This window comes from Castanea sativa, chromosome 10 (genome assembly GCF_040712315.1).
Source record: "Castanea sativa cultivar Marrone di Chiusa Pesio chromosome 10, ASM4071231v1".
Lineage (NCBI taxonomy): Eukaryota > Viridiplantae > Streptophyta > Magnoliopsida > Fagales > Fagaceae > Castanea > Castanea sativa.
This window is the reverse complement of record NC_134022.1, coordinates 17,817,863-17,833,254: the sequence shown is the minus strand read 5'-3', so window position 1 is coordinate 17,833,254 and position 15,392 is coordinate 17,817,863. Positions and strand designations below refer to the sequence as shown.

Genomic DNA, 15,392 nt, shown 5'->3' with positions numbered 1-15,392 from the left:
AATGCCACCATTAAAGATTATAAAATTTATTAATCCATACTAAAATTTATTAATCAAATGCCAATGATTGATTTAAATTTAAGGATTTTGCTGTTATTATTTTTCTTGCTGACACAATCATCATCTGTTATTTTTGCACCCTTATTTGTAGCTATTTTTCCTCTCAGAATTTGTGAGTTTGTTACCAAATTGACTTTCGTTTTCATTGTCAATTTGCTAAAATATGGCCAGAGCCAGACACTGTAAATTGTTACATGGAGCATTGGATTGAGTTTGCTCTACGACGGTGCAAAGTAAACTGTGAACTCAATATTTAATCAAAAAAGCAAAATGACAACTGAGAGCCCTGTGAGAATGGTGGAAAGCAGTGGAGATAGAAAGTGGCACTCGAGTCATGATGCTGCGACTTTTGGATCTGCATCGAAAAATATGGCGGCAGAGCAGTTGGGATTACTGTTGAAGCAATTTAGTGACCATGGTAATGGAAGAAGTCCTTTTAACTTACAGAACCTTCCATGCAGGCAAAATGTTTACATTTGGCTATTCACATACACCACCATATATCACCTACAGAGTAATTTCCAAAGATGGTTTCATGCATGACCCAGTACCAATAACAATATCAGACCCCATCATGATGCATGACTTTGCCATTACTGAGAACTATGTGATTTTCATGGATCTTCCATTGTATTTCAGACCAAAGGTATGTTACTTGTAAGTTGTTCCTGTGACAAATTTTAGCCTGGCACAAAATACCAAGATATTAAATAAATAAAGTTGGCATGCATAGTGATAAAAAGCCTCTCTGAACAACCCTAGGCTAAAGGAGGAGCCCTGCCCAAAGAGACTGCACGTGGGGGGGGGGGGGGGGGGGGGTGAAAGTTAAATTTATCATTTAGTTCACCCTTTCACTCGCTAATGTGTAACCAGCTATATTTGACATATTGATTATAAGAGAGAGCTGTACCCACACTTTAATGTGGCCTGCAACATAAAAATTTAAACATAAGTAAGCTTGAAACCATTTGCTTTGACAATGTTCGTGGAGTGTTTTTTAAAATACAGGTATGGTTCAGCTGGCTGCATCATCCATTAGGGTCATCCATCTTAGTCTTAGTCTTTTTACCTCTCAATAAGCTTGAAATCATTTGCTTATACGATGCTCATGGAGTGTATTTTGACACAGAAGTATGGTACGGCTGTCAGCATCATCCCATTAGGGTATCTTGATTATTGTAAAGAATAAAAAAAGAAGCTTGCTTGTCTTTCCCACTCTTTGGTACTTTTGAAGTAATTCTATTGTCTTTGAAGTTTCTCAAAATTCAGGCACAAACTTGGTACTGCTGAACTACATAATGTAAAATCTAAAATTGAAGTGCCTTAACTAAAATGGGCTTCAAAAGGTCTTGCATCAGGATTTTGACATTGATTTATCTTAATATCTGTAGATGTCATGAGCATCAGTATGTGAAATTTATATATCCTTCTTGAGTAAAGAATTTTAATGGAAATAGATGTTCAGATCATTCTATGTCTCAGGAGTGGTACTTGGAATTTGAACTTTTATAGTTTCTTTCAAACATTCCATAATTCTGGAACAACTCCTCAGCATGCACAGTTGATCCCAAGACGAAATCTTATAATCTTCACTGGTTCTCTCTTTAGGGGGTGGGTTGGGTGCAAGGTGAAAGTTGCTAAAGTGATCTATACAGGAAATTTTCTGATGGCATTGTTGAGCATCATATTGGAAGTTGTAATAATTGTTTACATTTGATTTCAGGAAATGGTGAAAGGGAACAAGCTGATATTCACATTTGATGCAACAAAAAATGCTCGCTTTGGTGTACTTCCTCGGTATGCAAAGGATGAGCTGCAAATCAGATGGTTTGAGCTTCCAAATTGCTTCATATTCCATAATGGTGTGGTTCATGATTAAGCTAATGTTAATATTTTTTTTGTTTTCACGTTTCCATACTAACCTTTTTGATGACTTCCTTCATTAGCTAATGCTTGGGAGGAGGAGGACGAAGTTGTTCTGATCACTTGTCGACTTCAGAATCCAGATCTGGACATGGTCAATGGGGTTGTCAAAGAAAAGATTGAAAACTTCACAAATGAGCTGTAGGACACCTTCACCCATTTTTTGATTAGGCAAAGCTCTATGTACACATAGGCTGTTCTGATAGTTACTATTCTATTCAGGTATGAGATGAGATTCAACATGAAAACTGGTCTAGCTTCACTGAAGAAATTATCAGCATCTGCTGTAGATTTTCCTAGGGTGAATGAGAGCTACACTGGCAGGTATTCATCAACTGTTTGTAATGGGAGATTTTGGGTTGTTTATTGTTACCAGATCCATTCGAGATTGCAAAATTGTTCATTTTGGCAGTGGCAGTGGAATATTGCAGTGGTGAAGACAAGGCATCTGTTTTCAAAGAAGTTCTTCCACATGCTTCAAAATTAATGACAGATGTTTTTGGTAATTACGTTATCGAAAAGGTATGCTTTCCAAATTCATGTGCATCAAATTGTAGATTTCTATAATTGTGTATGTTTTTGCTTGACGTGAACTTTCTGAATGGCTGGCTTGATTATTAAGTCATGTTGGTATTTTATAGATTTTTGAACATGGAAGTCTTGAGCAGAGAAAGGAACTTGCAGATCAACTTGCAGGAATGATGTTGTCTTTAAGTTTGCAGATGTATGGTTGTCGTGTAATCCAGAAGGTATGTTAGAATGTGGTGATAGATGTGCAGGCTTATAATTCCACCAAATGTGCTGCCCATTGCTGATGGATCGTAAGATTATGCACTAACATTTTAAAGAGAGAGAACAAAAAAGAAAAGAAAAAGACTCCTAAGTTATTGAGCTTGATCAGAATTAACCTGCTTACATGATGATTGTTATGTTTGCAGTTGATATCATTTCTGCTATTGAATTTGATAGAACTGGGGACCACTTAGCCACAGGAGATCGTGGGGGTCGGGTGGTTTTATTTGAAAGAACTGATACAAGGGATGTAAGTCTGTGAATTGCTAACTTGTTTATTTTGTAAATGCTTTTTTTAGTGTATTTTTCCATAATTTTTTTTAGTTGTTACCATTTCTTAATATAGTCTGTAATATGAGCATATAATATGTAGCATGGTGGACATCAGCGAGAACTAGAGAGGATGGATTATTCAAATGGGAGACATCCTGAGTTCCGCTATAAAACTGAGTTCCAGAGCCATGAACCTGAGGTATTTTTACTTTTACATGGTCACATATGATTATTGTTTATTTATGTCCCTTTTTCTGCAATATGGATTTTAATAATTTTTTGCAATCTTTGGTTTTCTTTTTGAATTTAGTTTGACTATCTTAAGAGCTTGGAAATTGAGGAGAAAATCAACAAGATTAGATGGTGCCAGGCAGCTAATGGTGCCTTGTTTCTTCTATCCACCAATGATAAAACAATCAAATTTTGGAAGGTGAAGGCACCTTCGAATTTTTGCTCTTGATATCATAAATATACATATTGGATAATCTAGAGTAGCTGAGAAGGTGGTTAACAGTTAAGAGTGAATGAAACATTTGACAAGAAATTTTGTGATGGTTATGATGTTATGGTTACTGCTATGAGGGTCCATTAAGAAGCATAAGAAGACCTGTCTCAACTAGTTATTTATGAGAACATATATAATATGCAGGCATTAGTTTTGGATATATTGGCTAGAAAATGTGCATGGTATTATTGATGGAGATGATCAGAAATTTTTATTGCATTGAGTCTCAGAAAATAGAATTCAATGCATTGAGATAGAAAAATTGATGTAAAAGGACTTTTTGTAATTTTTATCTGGTTGATCAGAAAGACTGCCTTCTGGAGAGTAACATTTTCATAGGCTTCCTAAGAAAATCTGAAAGTAGGTCACTTGTTGGATTGTTGGAATCTACCCTTCCCCTTCCCTTGGGGCCAAACTCATTGTCAAATAAAAGAAAAGGGACCAGTGAAAACTCCCTACTCTGTAAATAACAAGGACAAAGCTACCTTTAATAATGGACCATTTAACTGTCTAGTTTTTAATCTCTTGATATCTTGTAGGACACAGCTCATTAATTAGCCTTTTTGAATGCTGTTCCTCCCTCCCCTCCTTGTTTCAACACACACAGATGTAGTGTGGTAAGAATAAGATTTGCACCGACTATTATAACAACCTAGTGAGCAATAATAGTCCTGAAAATATTAACAGTCTATTTGAATAATGAAGTGGAACTTTCTAAGACCAATGGTGTTTTCTGTTGCTGTTGCTTTAATGTCGGGCAGGTCCAAGAGAAGAAGGTCAAGAAAGTGTGTGACTTGAATATGGATCTTTCAAGAGCCATGGGAAACGGTCCAGTTGTTTCCTCAAGTATATCAACAAGCTCCAAATCATGAATTCAGCAAATGGAGGATGTGATGAGAGATCCTCTGGTTATTCAAGCATTGATACTTCACTCCCATCTGGGGGTCTATCGTCCTTACGGCTACCCATGGTAGTTGTACTCAATCTGAGAGATCCTCATGGAGGATGTGATGAGAGAACCTCTGGTTATTAACGTCATTTGTGTTTAACGTCAGCTTCCATCATTTTGTACTGTGGGGTGTCATGCTTATGGCATCAATGAGATGAGGTAGAGATAGAGATGTACATAAACTACTGACTGCTTGTAAATATCAGTGTGGTAACAATGTGATGAGTTGTGTGTATTAATTAGTGACTACTTGTAAATATCAGCATGGTAACGGAATAGCCACCCTTAATTTTTTTTCCCCCTCCTTGTAATGGAAGGAAAAACCACATGTGATGCGATTGTGCAGGCCTACGAGGAAGTAAACCGAAGTAAAGACCCATTGATGCATTAGGATTTAGATTTGTTAGCTATTGCACCGCACCGTACAATACCTCCTTTAATGTGAGAGACAAAGGTTTAAAATATAGAAGTTAAAACATTAAAAAAATGTGAGAGATGAAGGTTAAAAAAAAAAGAGTTAAAAAGATTAAAAAGAAAAAAATTGGTCCAAGGGTTAAGATTCTAAAGTGTTTTTGATCTAGACCCTTTGACGTTTTTTAATTTCAATCCTTACATTTGATTTTTACCACTGTATGAATTTGACATTCAAGATCTAATCGTGTAACTTCAAAATATAATGAGCATGGATTGGAGGTAACCAATCACATTACATAAAGTGCAGTGCATAGGAGGTTGAGCGCGTTTTTGAGGGTTTATTTTTTTGGTACAATGCATACAAGCTTGGTAGAAATCTGCAAACTGCTACAAAGTTAGTAAGATACAGTTTAAAGTGGTACCAGATAAGTAGTTTAGAAAGAGTTACCAATTCATTTAATAAGTGATCTCTGTGATACATATATTTTTTCAACGTGATATTCATTTATATTATTCCCTTGAGAGAGAACTATAAAAAAAAAAAAAAAAAAACTAAAAAAACCCGAGTTCCGAGTTAGAATAAAACTCGAATGGTTCGGGTATGAAATGGATACAATCATACAGCTCTGTACTCGAGTTTAATAAAATCGGGTACTGTTAAAAAGTACTCGAGCCTAAAGAAATCGAGTACTAAGCTGTATGTTTGTACACATATAATGAGGCATACTCGATCCATACTCGAGTTTTTTGACCTCGGGTACTATAGCACAGTACTCGCTCCTCATAAACTCGAGTACAACGGTGTAGTTGTACACCATTGGGGTTGGCATGTCATGCAATGCATTTAAAGGACCCAGTACTGTGACACAGTACTCGACTTCCCTAAACTCGAGTACCACACTGTGTCAAACACACCTCTTAGACGCCGTACCCGTGCTATACTCTAGTTTAGAGAACTCGGGTACTATTACACTGTACTCGAGTTCGTTAAACTCGAGTAGTACGTGCCATACTTATTACTTACACCGACTTCCCTGGCAGCAGCAACCACTACAACTAATATAATGAATGGATAATTAATGGTACTCGAGTTTGTGGAACTCGAGTATCCCTTCACATACTTATTACTTTCACCGACTTCCCTGGCAGGAGTAACTACTACAATGGATAATTAATGGTACTCGAGTCTATGGAACTCGAGTACGCCTTCACAATACCCTCCCCGTCAGCTTTCATCTTTCTATTTTGAGTAAGCATATTACTCTCGGCTATCTTTCTAAATTCTGCAAGAAGCTGTCCAATTGTGACCATCTTTCCAACTCTACTCACCTATATTTCCAACTCAAGTCATAGCACAATTACTGTGTAAGAAACTGGAGGTACTAGTAGTTAGGTCACCATCTGCAAGTCTTTGAGTCTCAGTGTCAGTTCTCCATTCAAGACCAACGTGCTGTCCATTTAACCTTTGGGTCAACACTGCTGTGACCAGTAAGTAGAGATAATGGTTAAGTGTTTTGTTTAAGATTGTGTGACCAACGTGCTTTGTTTGCATGAGGCGTTTTTGTGCCCCCTACTGAGATTATTTTAACCATGTAAAACTGCTGATGTTTACACATCTGAATTTAAGTTTCAGAGATTGTCTTCATGCACATAAAATTCAAAAGTAGTCTAAAATTTCAACAAAATGCTCTTGTAAGTGTTATTTTTTGACATACCAAATAGGACTATAATGTCGCATGGGATAATCTGCCATATGGAGTGAGCAAGTCCAGATTTTTATATTCACAATTTTTATACGTTAGAAATAGTTGCAATTGGTGTTTTAATTAACTCAACTAATATAGTATTTGAGCAATAATGTATTTTTATATTCACAATTTTTATTATGTGTTAGATAGAAATAGTTGCAATTGGTGTTTTAATTAACTCAACTAATATTGTATTTTATACTCAAATAAGAAATTTTTTACGTTTGGATTTTATCTACACCAAAAAAAAAAAACTTAGTGAAAGGCACGCAATTATTGTGTAAGATACCATAAATTTTGAACCCTATCATAGTAGAGACAAAAACATACATTAATTCCAACTAAGACTTATTGACCCCGCATCTTACCAACTAAGTCACCTGAATGTTGGTGCCCATAGCGTTTTTGACATTAGAAAAAAGAATGCAGAAATAATCAATCAGGCATTATTAAAATAAGAACCTGCAGGATTAGGCATCTCTTAAAAAGAAAAGAAGAAAAAGGTACAAGAGTAAATAGCTTTATAAAGTTAAATCATGGTCAACAAAAGATTACCCTTTTTTTTTCCCAACAATATTAAACTAAACGTAGTTGGGTGCCAACAAGTAGACACATGTTCCCTAAAGATAACTACCATAAGTCCATAACCTAAAATCTCATAGGAAAATTACCAGAACCTTGCAGATAGAATAGGACAAAAAGAAAAAGAAGTCTCTATAAAAGCACATGATAACATTTTTCTTTATCCTTTTATATAAATTAACAACGATAACACATTACTTCTTCTTCTTTTTTTCTTTTTCTTTTTTTTTTAATTGTAGACTAAAGATGCTAAAGATAGTATTGCCTTTATTATTATTATTTTTTTTTTTAGAGAAACCAAAAGATAGTATTGCTAAGGATACTCTCTATTATCTTTAGTCACATGTAGTAGCAACACTTTTTTTTTTTGGCATCTTGCAAAATTGAACCTAATTAGATGATGTCTCGCAGATATTTTACAATTTCATTTGAAATTATTTTTATATATATTAAAACCTATATATAATACTTATTTTGTTGCATAATATTTATGTTTATCCATAATATTGTTGAATACTATGTAACTTGATTTTCTTAATTAATATTTTATTTTTAAAAATTGTATAACACTATAAAATATTATAATATTTATAGTTTAAAGTATACTTTATTTTTTAAACTAATTAAATGATTTTGAAATCTATAAACAATAATTTAAAGCATAAAATACTTTTATATCCTAAAATTACATAAATTTAATTGCCTTTAGTTGGGCTTTCGTATCATTTTTAAAAAAAAGGTAAAACACTTTGCAATCATCATTGATTTTTATTTTTATCACTACGGTTCATGCCGCATAAAATAGCAGTAAAAACCTACAAAGAAATTGACAAATTATGAATTCTAAGACAAAATATATTTATGACTTTTCCAAACCAAAATTTCAAAAACTCAAGAAAATCATAACCTTCACAAAATCCATAATGCCTAACTTCAACATCAAAACCGTAAGTTACCGTCACTAAATAAAAAACGTGTTAGGTTCTAAATATTTAAGATGAAATGTTTAGTTTCCAAATATTTTTATGTTGGCAAATTGAGAACCAAAACATGTCTAAATTAGGTGTTAGACATTGTTCAAGTTTGTTCAAGTCAAATTTCAAGAACTATCAAGCTACAGAAAGAGGAAGCAAGCAACTTTGAAGCTACAGAAAGAGTAATGCATCTAGTCTATTTTGCTACAGTAATATTACAGTAATATGTCAGTTTGTATGGTAGTCTATCGCCTTAGTTATATGGTAATAATAACTCATTTCACAATGTTGTTTTAAATTGACTTTATTATTAATTTTTTTTTCTCATTTAAAATGTAAATATGTGGTCAATCGCATTGCCAGTTTGATTATGGTTCTTAATTATGTCAAAACACTAATAATTTTTTTTAGACGTGATTTGATTTTAAAAACCATTATTTGACAATAAGAGATTTTATAATTTTTTTTATGAGAGAAATTTTATAAATTGAGTTAACTAGAACGCAGAACTCGATATACTATTAATTGTTTTTATATTTGTCAAATATTCAATTATTTATATGTCTATGATTGAGTTTGAATATAAATTGTTTTTATCATATGCAAGATCTATTGCAAGTGGTTATACATTATGACAACTTTTATATCGTTAATAACAGGTCAGTGATGGATTTTCACTTTTTCTATGTATACTACGATGGAGAGATGTATTATCATGACTTGCATGGGTTGTCATACCAAGGCTCGAACCAAAAGCAAAATTGTGTTAGGGTGAAGCGTGGGATAGGCCTTATGAAATTGCAACGAAGAATATTGAAGGTGATGAGGTTAGACCACTCTAGGCATAACATTTCCATCGTGTATCGAGCACCTCAACGGGTTCTAGACACCCATGTTTTCTACAATTCACTACAGTTATCAAGTGGCGCCCAAGTGAAGATGATGTGGGAAATTGTTGAGCAAATGGTGGTGAAAGGATTTTTTGCTTCGGATCTCTATGTCACTGTTGAGCCCACCATAGTAGAGGCTGGGGAGGGTTCACACCACACTGTTTTGGATGGAACTATAGATGAGCACATTGACTCAATACCATTACAATCTTATCAAGGGTGTGCAGAAAACACAGGAGATGAGTATGGTACTGAACCGTGGCAAACATTTCCCCATGCTTCACACATTGAGGAGGGGCAAGGGCCCCAGGAAGTGCATGCAGGAGAGCATTTATCTCATGATGAGCTGCATGGGGGCACATCTGAACCCGAATATGATCACGGACTTGGTGACGATGCAACCCATATTGATGTTACTAGGGATGAGTTTGAGGAGCTTCTAGAAACCATGGGTGAACATGATGATGTTGATCATATCGAGGATGTGGTTGTAGAAGAGAATAGAGACACATGCCCTGCTCCCGATCCTACACCAAGATGGTTCACCAAAAACACTTGGGATAATATGTTTGATCCATCACCGGTTATGCAAGCAGAAGTATCAAGTTGGACGCCTGGGCAGCAGCCAATGAAAGGAATGGTATTTGCGACTAAATTCGCGGTGCGACATGCATTGACTTGGTACGCACTGCGAGAGAATTTTAGGTTTAAAACTGAGCATTCAGACTCAGAGAGGCTTATGGTGAGTTGTGAGGATGATTCCTGCCCATGGTCAGTCCGTGCGATCTGTTGCAAGGGAGACAATGTCTGGAAGATCGCAAAATGCAAGGGCCCCCACACGTGCGACAAAATTCAGAATGCTCATGATGGACGGATGATTGATTCGGTGTTCCTAGCATACGTACTTGAGCGCTATATACGAGAAGACCCCGCATATAAGATAAAGAACTTACGTCACGTTGCTTTGGCAAACTTAAAACACGAAGTATCTCACTACAAGGTATTCTTTAACTTGCATTCTTTTTTCAATACATGGAAGTATAAGCATGATTGTAATTCCCAAAACCCATGAATACCTGATGTTATGAAAAATGAAATTGAATTGAAAAAAAAAAAGGAATAAAGAGAAAGAAATATTATCTTCATCTTATAGCCTTACAAGTCTTCATTTGTTTTCTTCAACTATAATTATTTGACTTGTATTCATTTATAACATAAATCATTATGGTTTACATACAAGGTTTGGGATGCCAAACAAAAGGCCGTTGCAGCTATATACGGGGATTTTAAGGAGTCTTATGCAGAGTTGCCGCGTTTTTTGGTAGGACTTAAGGATGCAAGTCCGGGTACAAAGTATAAGTTAAACGTGGACGATAATTATGAACTGGGAACCTGTACATTCAAGTCCGTATTTTGGGCGTTTCGTCCATGTATTATTGGGTTCAAGAACTGTAGGCTTGTGATTAGCATTGATGCAACCCACCTCTATGGAAAATATAAAGGGAAATTGATGATTGCAATGGCGACAGATGCTAATAATAAGATTTATCCACTAGCCTTTTCTATTGTAGAGAGTGAGAGCACAGAGACTTGGGGTTGGTTCTTGGCTTGTATAAGAAGGTATGTTACTGACCGGAGACACCTGTGTGTCATATCTGACAGACACCCTGGGATACAAGCTATCTTCAGAGACACTAATCGAGACTTTTTGCAGCCTCCCATGACAGAACATCGTTACTGCCTTCGTCATCTATGCAGTAACATCAACACTAGATGGAATAATGAAATTTTAAAGAATCTAGTATGGAGGGCAGCAAGTGCAACCCAGCAGCGAAAGTTCAATGCCACCTTCGATTTAATTGAGAATGTGAACCGGGATGCGCACCAATATCTGAAGGATGTGCCCAAAGAGAAATGGGCTCTAACTTTTGACGAGGGTTTCCGTTATGGGGCGATGACTACAAACGTCTCCGAGTGCTTCAATGGTGTTCTAAAGGGTGCTCGTAGCCTGCCCATTACAGGAATGGTGAAATACACGTGGTTCAAACTGAATGCTTATTTCGATGATCGTCGCAATAAGAGCATAGAGCAGTTGAATTCAGGGAAAAAATGGTGTAAATATGTCTTGGATATCTTCATGAGAAATAAGGAGAAGGCGGAGCATCACAGGGTGACGAGATTGAGTGCGCAACAACAATCATATCAAATAGATACACCGCATAATCCAGGGACTGCTGGACATGGGGATCACACACATGGAGTTAATTTGTTGCAAAGAACTTGCACATGTCAGAAATGGAAATTGTATAAGATACCATGTTCACATGTCATTGCAGTTTGTATTAGGTATCGACATGATGCAGAGTAGTACATTGACCAATGCTATAGCATGGACGCACTGTTTCGGAGCTATGCTCCCATTTTCCCTGTCTTGAAAGATAGATTATCATGGCCAGATCCTGAAGAAACTCGAAGGGTCCTCCCTAACCCCCAATTGATTCGAGAGAAAGGTTGCTCTGTCTCAACACGAATCTGGAATGAGATGGACAAGGGTAGGAAACGGCCTAGAACCACACCATGGAAGGAGGGCGGGAGGAAGGTGCAATGCGGGTTGTGTGACCAAGAGGGGCATAACCGAAGAACATGCCCTAAGCGGAATGAGGCCCCGGCGAGTGGTGGTCTCACGGACTAGGTACGCTAAGTTTGAACCGTGGCATCCTTCTAATTCTTGAACGTGCAGAGTACAAACATTTTTTGACTACTCGATATGTACATGCATCAGTCCATCTTATGTGTTCTGCATTTACAAATACCATGCTATTCATAAGGAAGTCTATGACTGGTTCAATATAAGTTTTGATAAATTTGGGCGTACCTCAACCCCACAACAGACGGAAATTTGCCAAGCGATTTTTAATAAAATTTTGGAGAACAATTGGCTTTCTGAGAATTCAATGCAGCAAGTATGATTTATTTTCTTGTTAATACTTGGTGTGATTCTGTACATGATAACATTCTCAACCACTCTATTCTTTTATGCAAGAAAAAGAAAAAGAAGACTTCTCTATTCTTGTTTAGTTGTCCAATTATTGGATATTTTTCTGGTGTCTCCTTTTTGTTCTACAGCTTTTTTATTGTGGTCAATTATAGACTTTAATGGTGATAAATTTATTTAACCTCTTGTTACTAACACTTTATTCATACCATATTCAGCTTTACTGCGATACGTGCAAAAGGTTCTTAGCTGACCGGCTTGTGGAGGGTACTTGCCCAAAAGAAGGGTGCAATTACCAGTCTGCCCAAGGAGATCAATGTGAAAATTGTGGCAGTCTTTTGAATCTGACAGAATTAAAAGATCTCTTTTTTTCCCCTGCTGTTGCTACCTACAGCCCTTGGTGTTGACTCCAAACCACCCTGATGTTGACTTCTATTTTCTTACCCTTTTTCTCCCCTCAAAATACAAGTGCCCTTTTTAGAGTTCCTTGTGTTGTATCAAAATATGTCAAAATACAATATTTCACAGTAAACTACTGTGAGAGAATCTTGAAAGATGAGTTTAGAACGCAGATGTCACATTCAAATGACAAAGTAGTTTTTGTTTCCTTGTATTAGGATTAAACTGTCATGATCTCTCACAGATGTTTTAGCAGTATTGGTAGTTTATTCCTATTGTGTCTGAACCGGAATTGCTGTTCTGCAAAGTTCACCTACATGCTCATTTTACTTGCTGCTGTGTTAGTTATACTATGCGGTGTTTTAATTCTCCATAATTTGTCCTTAATTTGAATTGGGAGATTGTGATCAGTATACGTTTCTTTCTTATATTTCAAATTGCAGGATCCATTCCTTACACCACGAGAGAAGAGGCCAGATGCACCACCAGCAACTAAGTAAAACAAAGGAGGTGGACAGTTGGCATTAAGGTTGTAGCAGGACCCTGCTTTGTTTAGTACATTTGTTTAGCAAACTTGATTTTTGATTGGGTCATGAATAATATTATGAGTAATAATTTGAGATTCTGAACCAAAATGTGAGTAATGTTCCAGTGCTGTATTTGTGGTTGTTAACTCACTGATGAAGTTCTTTCTGAATGAAAATAACTACTTATATTTAAATTGCAATATGATTCATGAATTCTTATTCGAATGATACTGAGTTTGAATGAATGTTTGAGCAATGGCCTAATAAAGTGTTGATTTATTATTTCTATCATTATTTGTTTTGGAGCAATGGCCTAATAAGGTGGTTTTCATAGTTTACTTATTCGATAAAAGGTCCTGAACATTGAGAGTCATGATTTTGTATTAAGTAGGAGAAATTATAAGGTCTTTATGGTGGACAAGTGATGTGGTTTACCATTTTACTAAAATACTCCCGCTTGTTTAAAATTGCTGAGTCAAAATATTTTTTTTAAACATAAACTGAATACTGACACAACGATTTTAAACAAGTGAGAGTCTTATAGTAGAATGATGAACAAGTGACGTGGTCCACCATGAGGACTGTATAATTTTTCCTCTATAATTTCTCCTTAAGCAGCTCTAGTAATTTTACCAACTATGTTTTGGTTAGCTTTGATAGTGTGGTGTTTTATATCCTTTGTTTTTATTGCTTCTTATCCAATTCATTTCTATTTGCAATTAGGAATTGAAAACTAACTACTATTTGACAAGGACAATTGCCTTCAGTGCCCTAGTTAGGCAGGAAGACATCTTGTTTTGGACATGAAATTTGTTCAGATTTAGGTGCATAACGTAACAAATTGTGTTGTTTTTTGTTTTGATAAACGACGACTTGTATTGTTGATGCTGGTTTGACAAATATTATGTATGGATTAGTCAATTATGGAAAAAGGAAGGCATTTTTAATTTCTAATTTGGTACTCAAAGCATTTTTAAAAATCCTAATTTTTTCATCAATCATTTAATTGTTTCACTATAACTCTTTTGCCTTAAACCAATTTATTACCAGATGACATTTAACGGAAGTGATCATTCTTGTCGTGTATTTGCCATTAAGCTTGAAAGGAGAAAATAGTTGGGATGCTGAGGATTAGAGTTGAATGGCTAAAGTGGAGCTCAACATTTTGAGTGTTGTGTAATTATGTTATTATATCGATAAAGCCATACGAAATACAAAATTCTCATTTTTCAATTTAAGAAGCTTGTTTAAAGTTTATTTATTTACTTTTATGAGGATGCTGAGATGTCAGATGCTAAGGAACAAAGTCATAGTTATATCACATTCTGTGGCTTTATTTTGGTAATTTGGCAGGAATATTGCATATATTTTGCTACTTTGTTATGTTGATTGGCAACAATGAATGGGCTCAACAAATTCGGGTACTTTGCATATATAAAGGAGCAGGACCTTACTAATAATACTGTAAAAAATCAAGTTGATGGTAATTGGCATGACCCAAGAACTTCGGGCCAATCCAGATTGTTACTCGAGTTTCAATAACTCGGGTACTATTCACAGTACTCGAGTATAAAAAACTTGAGTATCAATCGGCATTATCCCATCAGCAGCTCTAGCGTTAATCCAGATTGGTACCCAAGTTCCTTAAACTCAGGTACTAGATCATATACAGTACTCAAGTTCACCAAACTCGAGTACTGGGTGAATTTTTTTTTAAAAATAGAAATTCCATGCTGACATGCCACGGTGGAAGTGTAAAATCCAGTACTCGAGTTCACCAAACTCGAGTACTGAAAAAAGTGGTATATCCCTAATTACTTCCGAAACAGTGTTTTCTGCCTAAATTTTTAAAAAAATGATGGTATTGGGCCGATTTGGCCCAAATTTAATGCACATAAACTGTTTTACTCAGTTGATAAAACGATTTTAATTGCTTTTTGGGTGTGCATAAAACTTTGTAAAACAGATTCAATAATAATCAGACCTCACCAACCACAAAAATTAGTTGGCACTTGAAGTGACGTGGTTGGCACGTGCGTAAGCAATTAGAGAATCATATCCAGGGCGTTTTATGCCAACGAGCTTGTGCCAATCTTCCCAATGAAAAGGGGTACTTCAATTGTAGCTTGGCACTTTGTGTAGGGAATCTGTGACTGCAAACGCCTACAAACAAAAGTACTATAGACTTTTTTTTAGACCCAAAAGTACTATAGACTTTTTGGTAGCCTAATCCAAATTCTTCATCAATCTAAGAGAACTGCCAAGAAAGCAAACATCTCATCCACCAAATCCAACCCACCCAAGAAAAATAAGGGAAAAGAACTTGTCATCTCCACTAATGAAAAAAAGAGAAAAAGGGCC

The 15,392-nt window shown here is 35.8% G+C and overlaps 1 protein-coding gene across 1 annotated transcript; it reads left to right on the top strand.

Annotated features, from left to right (window-relative positions):
• The first annotated feature begins 330 nt into the window (after positions 1–330).
• LOC142612141 (uncharacterized) lies at positions 331–4,528 on the top strand. Its single transcript, XM_075784261.1, has 11 exons — positions 331–478; positions 522–706; positions 1,784–1,922; positions 2,007–2,124; positions 2,206–2,307; positions 2,415–2,485; positions 2,652–2,732; positions 2,922–3,025; positions 3,149–3,247; positions 3,359–3,478; positions 4,315–4,528. Exons 1-11 carry the CDS (start codon positions 331–333, stop codon positions 4,423–4,425), a joined length of 1,278 nt encoding a protein of 425 aa, XP_075640376.1. The 3' UTR covers positions 4,426–4,528.
• Positions 4,529–15,392: the final 10,864 nt, after the last annotated feature.